General features: G+C 53.8%; 3 protein-coding genes across 4 annotated transcripts; 1 reads left to right on the top strand and 2 right to left on the bottom strand.

Moving 5' to 3' along the window:
* Positions 1-4,183: 4,183 nt before the first annotated feature.
* Positions 4,184-8,894, bottom strand: GALR3 (galanin receptor 3). Of its 2 annotated transcripts, XM_066320134.1 has the most exons (3): positions 7,879-8,894; positions 6,283-6,654; positions 4,184-5,353 (listed from the first exon to the last, which is right to left on the bottom strand). In XM_066320134.1, the coding sequence occupies exons 2-3, from the start codon at positions 6,630-6,632 to the stop codon at positions 4,453-4,455; spliced, it is 1,251 nt and encodes a 416-aa protein (XP_066176231.1). In that variant the 5' UTR covers positions 6,633-6,654; positions 7,879-8,894; the 3' UTR covers positions 4,184-4,452. The 2 variants fall into 2 exon arrangements, with proteins under 2 accessions (XP_066176231.1, XP_066176230.1); XM_066320133.1 differs by having other exon boundaries at positions 6,283-8,894.
* An 11-nt stretch (positions 8,895-8,905) lies between these two features.
* On the top strand, positions 8,906-10,017 carry LOC136361897 (noggin-like). Its single transcript, XM_066320138.1, has one exon. It carries the CDS (start codon positions 9,101-9,103, stop codon positions 9,878-9,880), a length of 780 nt encoding a protein of 259 aa, XP_066176235.1. The 5' UTR covers positions 8,906-9,100; the 3' UTR covers positions 9,881-10,017.
* A 2,615-nt stretch (positions 10,018-12,632) lies between these two features.
* Positions 12,633-17,282, bottom strand: GCAT (glycine C-acetyltransferase). Its single transcript, XM_066320132.1, has 9 exons — positions 17,059-17,282; positions 16,837-16,967; positions 16,134-16,235; positions 15,470-15,616; positions 15,034-15,188; positions 14,454-14,536; positions 13,908-14,079; positions 13,379-13,500; positions 12,633-12,981 (listed from the first exon to the last, which is right to left on the bottom strand). Exons 1-9 carry the CDS (start codon positions 17,258-17,260, stop codon positions 12,830-12,832), a joined length of 1,266 nt encoding a protein of 421 aa, XP_066176229.1. The 5' UTR covers positions 17,261-17,282; the 3' UTR covers positions 12,633-12,829.
* Positions 17,283-18,090: the final 808 nt, after the last annotated feature.

An 18,090-nucleotide genomic window follows, 5' to 3' on the forward strand; every position in this document is an offset into this window, starting at 1 on the left:
CACCATGAACACTGCTGCCACACAATGCAACAAAATACCACTCTGTTTGCAGATCGAAGTACAGGGTTGCTGGCTAACCTTTCCTGATCCTGATTTCCACAGCCGAGAAATCCAAATTTAAAGTCTAGGTGGTTGCTGTGAAATTGTACAGAGGAAAGAGAATCCCAGCGGAGTGCTTCAAGGTGGAAGATGAGAAATTTTGCAGAGACAAGAAACCTTGCCCAGTGGCAGAGATTGTGCCTTGCCTCGTGCCAAATAATATGGCTGTGCTGTGAAGAGCAAGAGGATGAGGGGCTGGGGAGGGACATCTAGGCAGGGCAGAGAACTCCCAGCATGGCCCCTATGTGAGGAGCAAGTGACCTTCATGCCCAGTCTTACCGGATTTGTTTCTTCCCATCTTTACAGCTCAGTCTTAATGTCCACATACACTCAGCTGCCAGCGTTTCTACCATCAGCAGCCTTGTTGCTGAGGAGACCATTAAGGGGCCTTGTTGGGGAAGGTGAGACAGGAAAAGCCTACAGGCCTGAAGAGCACGTGGCTAAAATGCTCTTTATCCCTGCAGTTACTTCAGTTGCTGATGTTATCTCTAAGTAGGCGCCTCTTAGAAGCTTACCTCAAACCCAGGAACCATCTAGCTGAGACTCAGAGTGAGGCTTTTAGTCTCAGCACACGTGATGTTGTCCACAGCTCTTCAGGCTTTTGTCTTGCCTGATGCTGGTTTTTTTTCTTAACAGCTCCTGACAGAGGGGAAAGGTGGGGGTGCTGCAGCCAGCCAGGAACAATTGTCTCCCTTCTTTTGCAGCACTGCTCCCACAATGGCAGGAGAGGCAATAAAACCCCAAATGGTTATTGGAAGTTTTGCTACTGCTTTGGCAGTAACACCAGCTAAGAAAGAGAAAAGTGCATCTGGTTTCCAGTGGGGAAAAAAAAAAAATGTATCACGTAGGAATCATATTCTATGAATCACCGCAGTCAGTTCTGCTTTCCTGCCTCAGGGCTTGAAGCTGCCCTGAGCCATATCATGTGTTTGGCACTGGATGAGAAAAATTTTAAGTTTCTTTGCATCAGCCGGTCATACCCAGAGCCTGAACTACCCTGTCATGCTCAGCAGCTGTATCCAGAATGAGAGTTAGGTGCTGGGCAGGAAAGAAGCTGTTCCAGGGAAGGAGGAAACATGGCTTCCCACTATGTTGACTGTTGACTGGTGCTGCCTGTTTTTCTTCCTGCTTCTGGCTAGAGGCTTCAGCTTCTCCCAGCAGCTTTTCTCTGTCCTTGCACCCTGTGCCACAGATTTCCCTGCAAAACCTCTGAGGCTGGTGGTAGTTTTCTCTCTTCCAGAGGGGTCTGCTGCAGTAATGGAGAATGGAAACAACAGCACAGGTTTCACTCTGCTATTTATTTTGCCATTAAAATCAGTCCAAACTCCTCATTTTCTTTATGATGCACCATCAAATGCACCCCCCAGACCCCTTCCTGAGCAATGATTAGTCCCTGTTCTCAGGACTGCGATATCGACCAGAACTTTAGGCTTTGGTTCTGTCTCACCACTTCTGACCTCCAAATGCACTCCATTTCCCCTCCTAATTCATAGCACGTGATCTGCAGAATTCCTAGCCATTGAACCCAGCAGCAACCTCCCTGGCTCTGAGGCTGCTACTGTACTATAAGATGCAGCCAAAAGCAGGCTGAGGATCTGCCTCAAGCAAGTGAAGAGGTGAGAACCTGCTTCTGTCTCACAGAGGAGCCATAGCAGAAGCAACAGCCCTGACAAGGCCTCCCAGCAAATCTGCATGGATGTTACTAAGCAAACAACCTTTCTCTGGAGCAGCCACTTCACCCACACAATTGAATGAAAAGCACACACTGCAGTGTGTGTGAACATCAATAATTTGTTCAGCTCTTCAGCAGCCAAAATAATTAATCTCCAGCACCTAAACTCATTTACTTCCTCCACCTTTACCTTTCTAGCAGACTTCAAATCCAGCACAGCAATTATCTGTGCCGCTAAGGAAGCCCCATGAAGCTTGTCTTTAGGGCAAACTTCTAACCCTTTCATCGGCTTCCTTTGCTCACTCTGTGAGCAATGATCTCTTCCATCACCGAAAGATGCCTTCTTCATGCATTGTGCCTGGCCAGCCTGGGGGAGCAGCCCCGGGCAGGCCAGGGCCCGTGGGGTGACTTGGTGGAGGAATCAGTAAGTTTTGATTAGGAAGATGATAAAGGAGGTATGGCAGACAGTGTTTCTCTGGGTTTTTTTAATAAATCTCTGAGAAGGGAAGAGAGCACGTGGAAGAATTAAAATAATCAGCTGGTAGCCTGCTAAGGCTGGTCAGAGATTAGCAACTAGCAGCTAAACCCAAAAGCAAATAACCAGAATTTCCTTCCCAGGGCTGCCAGATTTGCAGACAGTGTGATAAGCAAAGATGAGCTTCTTGGCACCTGGGTCTGACACCTCCAAATGATGTCAGGCTCCTGTCCCACATGCCAGGGAGATGTCAGACACCAGAATCAGCACACAGTTGGCAGGACTAAGTTACTCCGCAGAAAAGAGCTAGTGCTTACCACCACATGCAAAGCCCTGACCTGCTTACACCTCTCCCATTTCATCTACCCTGTTCCAGATCTCGGAACAGCAGCACTCTACTGATGTGGCAAACCAGCCCCTGCAGAGTTAAAGGTGAGCTTGTTAGCCCGAGTGATAAAAAGTAGAACAGAAAATAAGATGGAAGAGTCATTAATCAAGGCAAGAAGCTGGGAGCAGAGATTGCAGAATGCCAATCAGTCGGGAGGGAAGGCTGCGTGGAAAGCAGTAATCAAACTCCTTCAGTTTTAATTAAACTTGACTCTATATCAAGGATGTGACATCTTTGCTTCTCCTCTGCTTTTGAGCTGAGAAACCAGTTGGAGCATGTACAGTGGTACTGGGACAGACAGGAATTCCCTTCTGGCTCCAGAGGCTTCCCAACCCAGGCTCAGCACCTGCTCTTCCTGCTCATGTTCTCCTCAAAATTGGGGCTTAGCACCAGGCAGAGTTTAGTGAGGGGGCCCAGGGCTTGCAGCCACTTGTCACGCTAAACACACCTTCTCCCCAAGCTCTTCCCTGTCCTCTCTGTTGTGTTTCATTTAGGCTTCACCCCAATGTGCAGCAGTCAGTCCTGATTTGATCTGCTCCTTTTGCAAGCTGGGACCAGGAGGAGCAGGATCAGGGATGAGAAACTTCCCAGCTGCTTCTAGGCAAGAACAGGCAGCATGCAGCTGTGCCTCATCATTGTTCCTGACAGCTGTTCCCTTCTCCCTCCAACACTTTGGGCTGTGGAGTGAGTCTTCTCTTGAAGGAGTGATGATGCCATGTGAGCTAGTCACCAGCCACGGCATTCTGTGCAGAGGGTGGCCGCAGAACTCGCTGTTCCCAGGAAGGTGAGGCACACTGGACACGTTTCTGAAAGACATCCGCTGTAGAGGAGTGGCAGCCACCATGAAAAGAGAGAGGTGAAAATATCAGAAACAGGGATAGAGTCGAGGGAGGCTCAAAGTGCAGGAAACAACATCAGGCACTTGAATGGAAAAAGAAAATTAATTCCCAGCTCAGTTGGCCTTCCTCTTCAGTTAACCTCTGCACAGAAAAAGGGATGTCCTTGGAGCTGAGCTCTAGCAAAGCGTACAACAGCTTCAGTGAGCATTAGAAATACCATGTCATCTGGGAATTAAGAGTGGGCAGGACAAAATAAAAAGGAAAGATCTACGCAAACAGAAGTAGAGAACAGAAAAAGAAGAGAAATAAGGGGGAAGTCATGGCTCTGCTCATGCACACCATAGCTCTGCAAGCTGCCTGATGCTACCCAGCCCCACTGCACAATGCCTACAGCACTAGCTGGGGCCAAAACCCCTTTACTTTTGACACAGCTTCCAGCACCATGAACAGGGACAAGTGAGGACACCAGAGGATTTTGTAGCCCACGCAGGGCTCAGGACAGCTACAAGTGCCGTGACAACCTGTAACTGTTTCTCAGCTTCACTGTGGAAGTCTGGGTGTCCCACAATGTCACAGCTTTCCCTAAACTTCCCATCTTTCACCTTGTCTTAAGAAATTATAAGTGCAGATCTGCCTCACGTTAAGAGTTACATATTCAGGATCCGCACAGTAGATAAAACGCCATACATAATTAAAGCAAAGGAGGGCTGTTGCAGTCACTTAAAGTTTACTGTGAATATTGAGCTGGGATGATGGCAAGTCTCAGACATGGCTACAAGATGGTGGAGATTGTGTTCGAGGAGTTCTGGGGGACTTGAACTCAGTTTAATTGGTCTGAACGAGCGAGCTCCTCTCTCACTGCCAACATAAGATCATCTCAGTGGGGATAAGGCATGGGTGTGATGATCCTGGAGGAAAGCAAAACCACTGTGATGTGGTCAGAAAATGTGATGCAAATGGAGACTTATTTCTTGCCTCTCTAGCCCTTTTCTAGGGCTTCTTCTTGGTCTTGTCCAACAGTTCCTCTTAGAGGGGTCACATCTAGGGAACGGCCAGCTGTTGCCAAGATTTCCTCCTCCAGTAACTCCTTCTGAACAGAGGCCACGGCATCTTGCACCTGCCGAGTCCATGTTCTAGCACGACTGGCACCTTCATGGTCCCTCCTCCTGGTGTTCTCCTCCTGAGAGACTTGGGTCACCTCAGGGTGGCCTCCATAGAAAGCTCCTGTCCTGTTGGCAAAACCCCTTTCCACATTGACCATACGGACTTTCCTTCCAACCCTCTTCCTCTTCTTTTTCCTGGTCTTGTTCTGGAAGAAGAGGCATGTGAAGGCCTGCTTGAAACGCTTGCGGAAGTGCTTGGAGATGAGGGCGTAGACAATGGGATTGAGGCAGGAGTTGGTATAAGAAAGGCAGTGGGAAGCCAGGCGGAAAGCATAAGTGGCCCGGTTGAATGGGAAGTGGCCAAACCAGAAGCAGAGGATGACCAGATGGTGGGGCAGCCAGCAGAGGCAGAACAGAATGGCCACTGTGACAATCATCTTGGTGACCTTACTCTTGGCTTTCCGAGACTCTGAGATTCTTTCTATGGGGTCTACAGAAGTCCACAAGAACTTGATGGTCCTGGAGTATGCCAGGCTCACCACGGTCACAGGCAGCAGGTATCCAACTACAAACGTGAGGACGTCCACAGCCTTCCGGCGCTGGTCCTCCCAGATGGGGACACAGATGGGCACACCCTGGTAATGGATTATCTGGTAGTAACTGAGGTAAGGCCCTGCGAAGAACAGTGACAGTGACCAGATTACCACAATGGCCACTCCTGCATTTCGGGATGTGCGGAGATCCCGGGACTTCAGTGGATAGCGAATGGCCAGGTACCTAGACAGGAGGGGAAGGAGGAGAGACAAAACACAGCATGGGTGAGATATTTCTCCTGCCCTGTGGAGCTGCCAGCTGTGTATCCCTTCCCATGCAGCCACCCATCTCTTCCCTCTCAAACCTTTTGAGAGTGAAGGTCACAGTGAATTCACAAAAATATCGGGGTCATTCCAACAGAGATCCGGGATCTCTATCATTCACGCTGCTGTGCTAGCTCAGGAAGAGCAGGCAGCGTATCTCTTGAACCAGGTAAGAGTAGGATAGGAGCAGGACTCTTCTGTTTCTTCTGAGTTGCGTTTCTGCCCTGGAACTTCTGCTGTTCTTGCTTATACATGGTGGACTCCCCTCCTTCCCAAATGAGCGCTGGGTAATTAAGCTTAGAGCATGGCTTGGTACATGGGGAGGGTATGGGGAGCTGGGAGACTGGCTTTGCTGGCCCTGCCTCTGGGGAGACCCGACCTGCCTCTTAGAGGACACCCCACAGGGTAAGTGTTGCTGATGGTGGAGACAGGAACGCGACACACGCACGCCGAAGTTCATGCAGCGACAGCCAACGTTTATTGATGAGCGGCCCCTTATATAGGGACTTCAAATTTCCCACTCATACACGTGTGATTGGTTGAGGTCTTAGTACTGCCCAGCTCACTTGGCCAATGATATGTGTGCAGCCATGCATGATTCACAGCATCTGGCCGTGGTCCCTTTGAGCTTGAATTCGGCCAATCGCTTTCATACCTGGGGACTTGTTTACTCTAACTTCTGAAGAACTAGACTGGTCCAGTCGGTGTCTGTTAAGCCAAATTATCTGTGCAGCTACAGACCAGCTACTGCTGTCGCAGGTAAGTAGTGGCCTTTCTCCCACCCTTAGCTCAAGAGTGGCAAACACAGTGTCCCTGAGCTGCAGAACTCAAAGGGAAGGGGACACTTACCTGTCAACAGAGACAGCAGCCAGGGTAAAGCTGCTGGCATACATGGTGAGGTAGATCAGGAAATGCACAGCCTTGCACGCAAAGGCCCCAAAGAGCCACCCATCCAGGGTGTAAATGGTGGCCTGGAAAGGGACACAGCAGATGATGAAGCACAGATCAGCCACAGCCAGATTGAGGATGAAAAGGTTGGTGGTAGAGTACTTGACTTGGCCATTCCACAGCAGCACAGCCAGCACCAGCCCATTTCCCACAGTACCCACAAGGAAGATGAGGGAGAAGATGATGGGCACAATAATCCCTGCTGCTCGTAGCTTTGGGTTGTCAGAAGAGATGTTCAATCCCCCTGACATCTTCCCGTCAGACTCCAGAGACCTGCATTGGGAGAAAGGGATAATAGGCCCCAAGGTGCCTGACCCCAGCCTTTGACACTCACATTTCTCCCAGAGACACCAATCCCAACCAGCTGGTTAAATGATGCCACCAAGATCCTCGTGACATCGCTGGCAAGAATGCTGCTGTGGTCAGTCAGCTCACGTCTGCCTGGCTTGAGCAGAGCTGAAGCCTCTTTCTCCTGCCCAGATCCACATTACCATCAGAACCTGTCCTGCGCCCCCAGCACCCTGCAGGATCTCTCCTGCCCTGCCACCTGGCCTCACTCACATTTCCTCCTACATTCCCAAAGCTGCTAACCCCCTTGGGATTGCTTGGTTTGGCAAGTCTAAATCCTGGCTGGTGTTCAAAAGAATTTGGCCACGGGGCCGTAAGTTGCAAGTGGTCCCAGCACACACAGCCCAGGGCTGTGCCACCTCCTGCAGCAGGGACCTGAGGCCTGGATCACCCCCCACAGCAGCAGAGCCCCAACGTATTCCCACCCCAAGGGAACTCCTTAAGCTGGGGTCAGCTCCACCCTGGAGCTGGCTGCTCCTTGCTCCCTGTGCAGTAGTTATGTTCCCCAGAGGAGAGGCAACTAAATGCACCTTTTCCTGATGCTGAGAGGTGGTCAAGGGCTGGATGGTGGCAGGTAGGTGAGGCTGGAGAGAAGACTCTGGAGCTCCCTGAAATAGAACATGATGATCATTGTGAAGGATCCTATTATTATCACGGCTCAAGGTATTGTGATTTGCTGCAAAACTTCCTCCAGCCCTGAGTAACACTGTACTCAGGCACTGAACGTCAACAGCCTATCTCTGAATAAGCCTTCCCCTTGTTGTGCTATCATTAGAACAAACTGTCCTTCTCTGAGCAAAAACAGGGAAGGAAAGACACTGTTATCTAGGTACTGTTGACAAGCAATTAACTCGTTTTTTGGGTCATGCAAGCTCCTTCACTCCACGCTCCCCCAACCCTCAAGCTCATGCTATTTCTGCTTCCCAGCTTCTTCGTGTATCACACCAAGGCACTGTGCCTGCCTCTCTGTGTTTGGTCCCCTCCGTCCTGCCGATAGCTACCCTCCAGCTTCTGCAGCTTATCCACCTGGCCCCATGGGATGTCCTCGCTGAAGCAGAGGAGCCCTGTCTCCTTCTGGGCATGCATAATGTACCAGGGTGTCTCTGCTCAGGGAAACCTGAGGGCCACCTTTTGGAAGCCAGCACTCACCTTTCAGAGGGAGGGCCTGCAGCTTTGTCACTCGCTTAGGGGGAGACCTCCAGTCGGGCCCACGCAGAGGATCCATCCACGGGAGGATGCAAACCACAGAAGAGTATATCTGGGCGGCTCTGTCATCCCAGTCACTCCTGCCTGGTGCTCCGCTGCCTCCCCCCACCCACCACTAGCTCTGCTCTCTCTCCTTCTGGAGCTCCTCTCCTCTCTCTCTGACTCCCCCTTTTCCCTCCCTCTGCTCTTGCTGTTGATCCATAGTTCTCTTGTTTTTTTTTTCCCCTCTCTCTCTGAGGTTGCGTTTGAAGTTAACTCCTCTCTGCCCAGCTTTCCTGCAGGCTCAGCTGCTCCCTGCTCCTGCTGAGAAGGGGGTGGCAGAGAGAAAGCCCACTACTTCCTGGTGGAAAAGGGAGGATGGAGGCGGAAAGGGTCCCTTGGGCCTCAGCAGCCACCTCTCAATGCTGGGTTTTCAGGACGTGCTGTCCAACACCTCCAGGGAATGCAAACATCCCACCACTGTGAGCCTCATCCCTGCCCTGTTCCTCAAATATAGGGTCCTAAACCCTCTGGAGAGTGAGCAATTAATTTTTGTTACTGGCTATTATTAATTAAGTGTTAGTAACACTGAGCAGATTGAGCCTCTCCCACAATGTCTGACCTAGGGAAGGAGGAAAAAGGTTTGGATTCCATCCAGTCCAGGTCTTCACCAGTACTGCAGTATGGGAGGGAGGACAAGACCTCCAGGATAGCCACCTCCAGAGGTCCAGCTCCATCACAGTTGCCTGGGACACGTGGGAGCTGGCTGATGTGCCAGGAGAGGACAGTGACCCACACAGCCCTCCTGTCCTGCCGCTCTGCTGCCATGTCCATCCTGGTGACAGGACCTGTGCCCTGAGGACCTGCAGCTGCACTGAGTGCAGCTTGGGGATCCTTTCTCAGCAAGACTCAAAGGCCACCAGCTTCCCTTCACCGGGAATGCTGCGAGTACCTCTTCCAGCGATGGAGCAGCAGGTAGAGAAAGGGCCCCTTCCCCTCCACATCGGCTCAGATTATCCCCACTGGCTCCGTGGCAGGAGGGACCATGGGGCTTCTCCCCCCACCTGCCTCTCTGGTGGGAAGGAGCGAGGAGGTGTCCCCGCCAGCTCCCTATCAGTCGCTGTAACCAGGGAAAAGGGGAAGGCCGTGCCTCGGGACACAGTGATAACCCAGGGGATGCGTCAGAATGCAAGACTGCAGCGGGGCACAGCCTGCCATAGTGCTGCTCGCCATGGAGGGACCACACCGCAGCTGCCTCCTCCTCCTCCTCTGCCTGCTCCCAGCACCGGGCACCCCAGGCCCACCGCCGCCTCTGGAGGAACCTCAGGAGCCGCTGCTGCCACCGGCCATCACCGCTGAGCCCACCGCCCACCTGCTGCGCGGCCACCCCTCGGCCCCGCTGCGGCCCTACAGCCTGTCGCTGTCCCCCGAGGATTATCGCTACGCCCCCAAACCCCGCCACCTGCGGCCCGGGCGGCTGCGCCGGCTCCTGGGCTCGGCCTTCGACCCCTTCTGGATGGCCACCGAAGAGCCTCGCCGTCGCAACGGGAGCATCCTCGAGGAGCACCTGGAGTCCGTGAGCGGGGACCTGGCCGAGGGCGCCGGGCGGTATCACCGCAAGCTGTGGCAGGAGGCGGAGGGGCTGGAGCTGCCCACCCAGCTAGCGGGGGCTCTGGCCCGCCGCCTGCGCCGGTGGCTGGTGGAACGGGCCACCTGCCGCCTCACCGCCGCTTGGGTGGACCTGGGACCCGTCTTCTGGCCGCGCTGGGTGCGCCACACCACCTGCGACACGGGTGCCCCCGGCTGCTCCTGGCCACCCGGCATGATCTGCCGGCCCGCGCAGCTCACCCGGATCAAGCTGCTGGCCTGGCACTGCTGGACCCCGCCGCACCCCGGGCCCCCAAACTGCACCTGGCGGCAGGTGCCCTACCCCGTCGTGGCCGCCTGCAAGTGCTCCTGCCCCTGAGCGGGCTGCGGGCAGCTGAGGTACCTCCCGGTGCCTGTTCTGGGAGCCAAAAGGCCTGAAAAGGCAAACCTCTGCCTGGACTCATCCCCGGAGCTGGACCCCCCGAAACAGAAATAAACCTCCAGGAAGGAAGTGGGGACGGCTGTGGTCCTTGCTCTGTCTCGCCAAAACCCCCGGGTGGGGCGTGCACCCGCTTCACCCTTCATCCACCAGGGCTGTCAGGCATCAGCACTAGCGCAGGCCCTGGTGCAGCAGCAAAGGATGAGGGATGGAACAATTACGGCACTGAAGAGCAGGTTCAGACCCCGTCTGCACCAGCCTCAGCCGGCTCAGGCCAAGCTGGGGCGTCCCTGCCTGGGTGGGGCTGCAGGCAGGGAGCCAGGGCACGGGAATTCCAGCAGAGAAAGGGTAGAGGTGGGTCACTGCTCAGGGTGGAAACAGCAATGTGGAGAAGGGCTGGAGTGAACCAGTGGGCAGTAGGGTAGTTTGGGACTGCAACACGGCAGCCTAGTTTGGAGTAGAAATGGGATGTGGACCATGACCCAGGGCTGGAAACATTTTTGGGGCTGGGTGTGCATGAAAATGGGATGGGATAGGATAGTTCCCTACTTTGAGGTAAAATGGGTGAAATACATGGATCCCCTACCTATCCCGTGGTGCAGAGGGTGACAGCTCCAGCTCAGGACTGCCTGAGCAGCATATAGAGTATGGGGTAGGTCAGGGAGCCCCGCGTGGAAACTGTATCCGCAAAAAGTGGAATCTGCCTCTGCATTCCACTCAGCAAAACCTCCTCTGTTTTCTGGGCTAAAAGCTGCCTAGAGCTGCAGAGCAGACCAAGGCTGGAAGGCCTTGAAGCAATAAAGAGCAGGACGATTTGCCTCAGTTTGATATTAGCATGATGCCTACAAAGTCAATGAGTAGAGCATTATCCATCACCAGTGTGCCATCATCTGACCCTCCTGCCTTCCCAGGACTCCAGCACTCCACAGTCTGTTCCCCAGACAGCTCCACAGTCTGCTGCTGAGCTTGGCCTTGAAGCAGACAGAGTGGTGCAGGGAGCTGGCTGCCAAGGGACCTGAGAGATACGGAGGTGAGAGGGTCAGCGCGTCTGGTGAGAAGAGGAGCAGAAGGGCAAGCGTTGGCGTGCATGCAAAAACAATTGTGAGCATCACAGGAGGGAGGCTGCTGCTGCTGCTCTGGCCCGCAGCTGAGCAGAGAGACGTCTGTAGGGCTGCTCTGACAATGAGGTGCACTTGCAAGCTGGAGCAAGGTTCAACTGCTTGGGTTGTCTGCCCCGAGTGGAGTGGAGGCATCAGCAGGGATGCCTGCAGAAGGCCAGGGGAGAGGTGGAAACTAGGGCTGGGGACCAGCAGCAGAGAAACATGAGGGAGGGTGGTACAGGTGTGCAATGGAGGTGTGCAGGTAACGGGAGCAAGGAGTGCACATGCACTGGACACAAACCAGCAGTGACTCGGTTCAGGGTCTCAGTCTCTCTATACCTGAAGCCCATCTCACTGAACTTTCATCTCTTCCAGGTTGCACCAGGGGCCTGAGAGCAATCTCCCTGCCTTCCCCATGCCAAAATACTGCCTGTTGAAAAGGGTTTGTAGCACTGCAAGGGCCCAGTACCACAGAAAGGGAACTCCATATCATAGTTTATCAGCAGGCTGAGCTCAGAGCCTGTGGAGATGGAAAATTAAACAAAATCAGCACACACTTATACCACCAGCTGTCTAGCAGGGTTTGGTTGCAGTCCTGTTGAACCTACAGGACACGTTTCTCCTCTGTCCTTTGCATTCTTGTAAAGCCCTACAACCCAGGATTAACATTTGAATTCCACTGCAGTTGCTCTGGCCCAGGTCAGACATTATTGCCCTGCAGTTTGCTCCCTGACAGCCCAGCGACACGCAAGGACTTCAGGTCTTTGCTGATATGACCCAGTGCTCCAGCACCCAGGCACAGCACACTCCATTTGATCTACAATCTGTCCCTGGCTGCAGCTACTCATTCAGCACATGGGCAGCTGGCAGGACATACAATTTCTGATGTGGAGGAAAACCAATACAAGCAAAGTGATCCTAAGAGATGCCCAGGTCGCACTTGTGCCTTCTTTGAATGCTGAAATACTGCAGCACGGCTTGGAGGAACAAATCCAGAGATTCCTGCCACATAGAAGAAAATTAAAGGTTTCTGTCACCTGCTCTTCCCCTGTCCTCAGCCTCAGTCAGATGCAGATGCTTTCACCATGCTGCTGGCCTCTGCCACCTCAGCTCTCCCGCTGCCTGATGGCCTCTCTGGGGCAAGATGTCTTTCCCAGGGCAGGTTTGGGACCACTGAAGCAATTGGCAAAGCCTTGTAGCTGGGGACCAAGAAAGCCTCACGTCTAACACCTGAGAGAGTGAGGAGGAGAGAAAGGAGCACCAGAGCTTTAGCTGGCCCATGTCCTCTTTCCCTAACCAGCTGCTGGTGGCACAGGTTGAAAAGGGCTTGGGAAACACTCCTGCCTCAGTGGGAAATTGCAGCAGACAGATCTGCCACAGCGATGCTGCACACAGCAGCAGGACAACATAGAAGAAGCAGGCAACCTCAGGCACAACAACAATGCTGTATTTCCATCAGCAGGAGACAGCAGGAATGCAGTGCCTCCACATCTGGACTGAGGCTTCAGGGAAGACATAGCCAAGTGTCTGGTCACAGCAAGAGAGGATGGGGTGCAGCTCCTGGATGAGGAAACGGGAGACACACAAATATCTGCTGCACTGCAGGACACCTTTAATGACACTTTTAAGTGCTGGTTGCCAGCACGCTGCAATAGGCTGACTCGTGATGCAGGCTGTGACGCCTTAAGGAACAGTCCTGCTTTTGGCAGTGTGCTGTTCAAGCCTTTTTCCCCATCAGAGGCACTTGGTCGTGGGCAGGGATGCTGCTGAGGAGGTGTTTTCTGGCCCCTCAAGACAGAGCTCCGTGCTTCCGTGCCACCTCAGTGAAGGCTTCCACGCAGCGGTCGATGTCCTCGTCACTGTGCACAGCTGAGATCTGCACCCGAATCCGCGCCTTCCCCTTGGGGACCACGGGGTAGCTGAAGCCAATGACATAAATGCCTGGGGAAGAAACCCGGGCAGAGTCAGAGCTGGCTGGGATGGAGGCAGGCTGAGGTGTACTGGGTGATCAAGGTCCCCCCTCCCAATAACCGCTTCCAGCCTTCAAGGTGTTCAAGAGCCATCTGCTCCCAAGCACGGAAATGAGGTTAAGGGCCAGCAACGGGGACTCCAGCATGGCAGGTCGAGAGCATTAATGTAAATCTCTGCCCTAGCAGAGAAAGAAGGTGCAGCCAGCAACACCTGGGGGAGACCATGAGGCATTTGCAGCTGGAGGGTGGAGGAGTACTGGATTTCATGCAAGAACATCCTCTGAAGAAGGGCTTGTGGTCGCACCACCGCCAAACTGTCCCTTCCCGCAGGGAATGTGTCTGCATACTGAGCTCCCTCCCCAGATCACCTCTGTTGAGCATGTCCTCTGCCATCACTGACGCCAGCCGAGCGTCTCCCAGCATGACTGGACAGATGGGGTGGTCTTTCCCTGAGATGGTGAAGCCAGCCGCTGCCATCTTACTTCTGAACCTGATGAAGGGAACAATAGGATCAGTAAAAACCTCAACAACCCTGTCCTTGGAGATCACTGCCTTTTTTTCCCCTGGGAGCTCCGGCCACTGGGAACTGGGTAAGATTTGCTCCACCGTTTATCTTCTGCGCAGGGAAGTGATCTCTCCTCTTGGAGTGACCTCCTGCCATGTCCTGCTCAGCATAATGGGACTGCAGATCCTCGAGTGGATAACGTGCCCCAGCTCACAAAGCATTCAGATGTGACAAATCTGCCTGACACAAACAGGCACGTCCTGCAGCTTCCCCTGAGCCCTGACTTGCAAACTGTCTTCACAGCTATCACCGGGAAAGGGGGGTGAAGAAATCCCAGATGATTCACTCCTAACCAAGCTGCCCCTGCTCCCACCCCAACACGGCCCCCTCACCGTTGGGTTTTGGCAGCCATAGACTGCGCAATGGCATTGCTCTCCATGAGCAGGTCCAGGGCCTTGGATGCACAGCCCACCACAGCAGGGGGCAAGCTGTTGGAGAAGAGGTAGGGGCGGGAACGCTGGCGGAGCAAATCGATGAGGGGTTTGGGACCTGTTGTGTACCCGCCTGCAGACAGAGGAGAGAGAATTGGACAAGGCACCCCCAGGGTGACCTGTTTAGAGTGAGGCTTCTTGATGAAGCCAACCTGCACCTCTAGCAGGAATTTAGGTACAAACCAGGTCTAAAAATCACAGCTGATGCTTTTGACTAAGAGTTTCCACCTTGACCCCAAAGGCAAATGCATGAGAAACACGACAGTGTAAGGAGCACACAGCAGGATCTCCCTTAATCCTGCAGCAACATCACAAACCAAGCCTCATGCCACCAGTGGAAAAGGGTAACGTTTGTTACTCTATCATTAGGCAGAGGAAGGAAACATAAGACTGATTCTCTGGAGCTCTTTAGGGCATGCAGGACCCTGGACAGGAAAATGCCTTCACCTGCAGCTCCTCCAAGAGCTTTTCCCAGGGTAGAGTTGATGATGGTGACTTTGTCCATCACACCCAGGAGCTCATCAGTACCCCTGTAGAAAAAGAATGTCACATTATCAGCTGTGGCCAGCGTGCACCAGGAAAGCTGCCAGATACCTCAAGGGAAACAAAACACTGTCAGCCAGGTCTCTGGCATCCCTCCATCTAGACAAGGAGAAACAGTCCCTTGAGATAGTTCAACTCAAGTGTTGACCTTCCTCTCCTGCAGAAAGCCTAAGCCGGGACCTCACAAAGTAAAAGCACGGGTTCTTCAGTCCTTAGAGAAGGGAAAGTTTCCACACAGAAGGTTAATAGCCCAAATAAAGCACCTGCCAGGAGAGGTGGTGCCCAGATGAGATGGTTACACCATCCATTACCCACCGAGAAGCAGCCGTCACTTAGGGATGGATCACTGCTCAAGTATCTCCTTTCAATCCAAAGGTGAGGTACAAAGCCTTGAAGGAGTCTCCACACAAAAACACGTTGGTCATCAGCCCTTTGGCCTTGCTTCAGAGTAGGAGGACTAAGTAGAGCTGAATGGGTCGCTTACCGCCCAGAGGGTCCCAAGAATCCTGTGGCATGGCATTCGTCGATGAAGACCAGGGCATCGTACTTCTGGGCCAGCTGGCAGATTTCCCTCAGGGGTGCGATGTCACCATCCATGGAGAAGGCACCATCAGTGGCCACCAGCCGCAGTCGGTGTTTCTGTTTGGAGGGAAAAAGGCACCCCCGGGGTGAAGATGTCACCCTTAGGGGGTGGCAAAGGCACACACTCAAACTCCTGTACAGAGAGGATGCACCCAACTGAGGTGAAGGGAATTTGCATCACAACCAGCTGCTTTGTCACCTCGCCTATCCATGCCTGTTGGCAAACACGATGCCTATTACATGGGAAAAGGCAGAGCTCACCCTCCAGGACTTGTTACTGCACAGGCAGCACAGCGAAGCGAGTGCCCTGGTGCTGGGGTGGGAGCAGACCTCCCTACCTGTGCTTCCTTCAGCTTGGCCTCCAGGTCCCGCATGTCCATGTGCTTGTAGCGGTACTTGTTGGCCTTGCACAGGCGGATCCCATCAATGATGGAAGCATGGTTCAGCTCATCTGACAGCACTGCATCCTCTGGGGTCAGCAGGGCCTGGCCGTGCCAAACAGAAAGGACAACCCCTTGTTCTGGATACCACCTCACTGAGATCTCCCAGCCTCCCTCAGTACGCAGAATAAGGCTGTAGTTGAGGCCAGCTGCCACATCTCTCCTGACATTGCTAAACTTTAAGTTTCCTTCCTAGTCACCTTATCCCCCGATTTCTTTATGCCAGGCTCTTGCCTGGGGCTTCTGAGCTCAAAATCTCCTTCCCCTGTTCCCAGTATGCATGTGAGATCAGCCCTTTCCCCTCAGCTACACTTTAAGGGGGAGTACAGACCTCTGCAGAAATGGGAGCCCTCCCCAGGAGCTGGAGACAGCGAAGGTGAGGGTGGTTAAACACCTCTGCATGGCTTCCTTAGTGCAAGGGCCCCCAGTCAGAGCCCTTCACCACCAGCCACTGCCATCTTTTCTGGTGCACAGAGCTCCCAGAAGAGCCTCTGGAAGGCATGGCAGCCACATTGCTGTCACCCCCCTCCTCCAGGCACAACACAAGGCAAGCTTTATGAACCTCAAAGATACCAGCATTGGCGTCAAAGCAGCTGGCATAGAGAATGGCATCTTCCCGCTGGTGGAAACGTGCGATTTTCTCCTCCAGGTCCTTGTGTATGCTCTAAACAGAAGAGGGGAGCAGGAGTCAGTGGGGCAGCACAAGTTCTTGCTTGCCCACTGCTGTTAAATGCCGACTTGAAAGGGGAGGAGGCAGCCAGGTTTTATCCAGAAAAGGTATGCATGCGTGGGAGAAGTTACTTGTGTGTGTTCCGCAAATGCAGCCCTAAAGTATAATTATGGGTTTGGATGCCAAAAGCTCGCCAGGAAGACGCCAAGCTCCCCATGCACAAGGGAGAACCTCTACTTGCTCTTTGCAATTAACCAGGCAGGACTCAAAAAAAAGGCTCCAGCAGGGGTAAACTGGGCTGGGTCTGATAGAGCCACTTCAAGTCAGGTTCACTGTAACTTTAACCCACAAGACAGGGAAAAAGACATCAAGTTTCCAAATTCAGAGGAGCGCTCAGTTTTTGCTCTCAGGTGTTGCAATGGTTTAAACTGGCCTATTTCCAGATGCTTGGCTAGTGCGGACTTGGCAGGCTCTTTTTCTCACCGGGCCACATATAACTCAGCACTGTGCACGCATGCCGAGCGGGAGCGCCGAGAGGGGAGGCTACGCGGGCACCCAACAAAAGCCCCGCGGGGAAGGGGATGCTGCACGGTACCTGGGTACCGCAGATAAAGCGCACGGAGCTGAGCCCAGCGCCGAATTTCTCCAGGGCCTCCACAGCGGCACGGATCACCTCGGGGTGGCTGGAGAGCCCCAAGTAGTTATTGGCGCAGAAATTGATGATCCCTGCGGGAACAGAGAGAGAAATAGAGAGAAGCAGGGGGATGGCACCGAGGGGAGGGACCGGGAGCTCTCCCCGCCGCCCCCTCGCACGCACCGGCGCCGCCGCCCGCCAAGCGGAGGTGGGGACCCTGCGGAGAGGCGATGACTCGCTCGCTCTTCCAGGTGCCGGCGCCTCGGATGTCCTGCAGCTCGTCCTCCAGCCGCCGCCGCAGCTGCGCCGCCGCCGCTCCCGACGCGGCCCGGGGAGCGCCGGCCCCGCCGCCCCGCAGCGCCCGCACCGCCGCCGCCCGCCACATCGCCGCTAATTAATCACGGGTTAATTACCGACCAATGCCCGTCGGCCGCCGGGGCACCGCCCCTCGCGGGGCGGAGCGGGCGCCGTCAGGCTCGTTCTCTGGGAGGCACTCGGCATCTTTGCAGGAGAGAGTCTGTCCCGAGAGGTTTAGGCAGCGCAGAGCCAGGCGGTGTGTAATGCCTGGAGTCTGAGGGATTTCAGGGGAACGCCATCCATGAGATTTAGGAACTGTAATGGGGTCATGTGTTAGGGTCTGAGGGATTTCATAGCGACAGGGCATCGTAGACCTCAAGGATGAACAAGCCCAGGAGCATTAGATGCCTCTACCTAGGGATTCGGGGTCCTCAGCGCTGGTGACTTGGATCCTTGCAGCTAGGTGGTTATAGGTGCTCACCACCGGGGAGGGATAATGACCCATGGATCTGTAGTATGTGGGTGCATCCAGCTGAGGTGACAAATAATCTCTTGGACAGAGAGGTTTAGGATTTACCGGGTGAAAATTACAATATCCAGACCCAAGGGATTTGAGCACCTCTGGCCAAATGTGTTTGTAAACTATAGGCTCAGTGGCTCTAGATACAAAGGGTCACAGAATTATAGAATGGTTTGGGTTCAAAGGGACCTTAAAAATCATCTAGTTCCAGGCTCCCTATCATGAGCTGGGACACCTTCCACTAGACCAGGTTGCTCAGAGCCTCATCATCAAAACTCAGCTGGAGTATTTGTAGGGATAGGGCATCCACAACCTCTCTGGGCAACCTATGCCATCTGGATTAGGTATCGCCTTCCTCTGCTACAGCTGACTGGGAAATTCTGTGGCCAGAGTGGTTT

This window comes from Sylvia atricapilla, chromosome 5 (assembly GCF_009819655.1).
Source record: "Sylvia atricapilla isolate bSylAtr1 chromosome 5, bSylAtr1.pri, whole genome shotgun sequence".
Taxonomy (NCBI): domain Eukaryota; kingdom Metazoa; phylum Chordata; class Aves; order Passeriformes; family Sylviidae; genus Sylvia; species Sylvia atricapilla.